At 54.1% G+C, this 994-nt stretch overlaps 1 protein-coding gene across 1 annotated transcript in view; it reads left to right on the top strand.

Moving 5' to 3' along the window:
- COL5A3 (collagen type V alpha 3 chain) overlaps nucleotides 1-994 on the top strand; it is a 34,937-nt gene that overhangs the window by 28,948 nt on the left and 4,995 nt on the right. The window contains exons 32-34 of the mRNA XM_040449641.1: nucleotides 8-16; nucleotides 97-132; nucleotides 567-671. Coding sequence (XP_040305575.1) covers nucleotides 8-16; nucleotides 97-132; nucleotides 567-671 — 150 coding nt within the window. The remainder of the gene's footprint in view (nucleotides 1-7; nucleotides 17-96; nucleotides 133-566; nucleotides 672-994) is intronic.

Raw genomic sequence — 994 nt, 5'->3', positions numbered from 1 at the left:
GCCTCCAGGTGTGGCGGTGAGTAAGAGGGGTTTGTGGGGTGGGGTCACCGTGGTGAGGCAGCTGGGACTCCAGCCCTCCCTGTCTCTACCCCACAGGGTCCTCCAGGACAGAAGGGCTCAAAAGGTTCCCCGGTGAGTATGCGCTGCTCCCCAGGCTCCCACATCCCGGCTTCCCACCCCTTTCAACGTCACCACACCCTCAGTCCCTCTGCATTCATTCACTTGCTCATTCAATCACGCCTTCGACTATTTACTCAACACCTACCATTGTCTTTTCATCAAATCTAAAATGCCACCGATTGTGAGATGCACCATTATTTTAGAAACTACCGTGAAGAAAAACCAGTTCTGACAAGGAAACTATGACTTGCCGAAGATTTGTTCGATTTTTGATTTCGGAGATGTTCAGATGTGGAAAGGGAATGAGTGTTTTATAGTTGGGGCTAAAAAATTGCAGTTCCCTCCCCCAGTGCTGTGTGATTGCGTGAGTGTGTGCGTGAGTGTGTGTGTTGGCAGGCAGGGGTCTCCATAGACAGAGTTCACTCCCAAGTGACTTCTCTCTACAGGGATCCTTTGGTCCCCGTGGCGACACTGGCCCCCCTGGGCCCCCTGGCCCTCCGGTAGGTTCCCCAGGGAGTATGTTGGGAGTGTCTGTCCCACTGGGACCCCAAGTGCCCAGAACTGGGTGGGGCACACAGCAGGTGCTCAGGGCACCCAGGTGGGGAGGGAGGTGTCTTGAAAGCTGAGGGAGGATGCCGGCTCTGTTGGAGGGTTTAGGGGAACACCCATGGGGGCTCTGACTGGGTCTTGTCTTGCTTGACTCTGTCTCCCCCACCATCTGTCCCTTCCATCTCTTCCGGCCTCTGTCTCTATTTCAAATACTTGTTGACAATTTTGCCTCTGTTTCTTTCTCTCCCTCTGCTTTCTTTACCTCACCTTGCGGATCCCTCCACGGTGTTACTGCTTCGGCCTTTCCCCATCACTGGGTCTTTCT

This window comes from Herpailurus yagouaroundi, unplaced genomic scaffold (genome assembly GCF_014898765.1).
Source record: "Herpailurus yagouaroundi ecotype Mexico unplaced genomic scaffold, PumYag 200, whole genome shotgun sequence".
Lineage (NCBI taxonomy): Eukaryota > Metazoa > Chordata > Mammalia > Carnivora > Felidae > Herpailurus > Herpailurus yagouaroundi.
The sequence above is the reverse complement of the archived record's forward strand: the minus strand, read 5'-3'. Positions and strand labels throughout refer to the sequence as shown.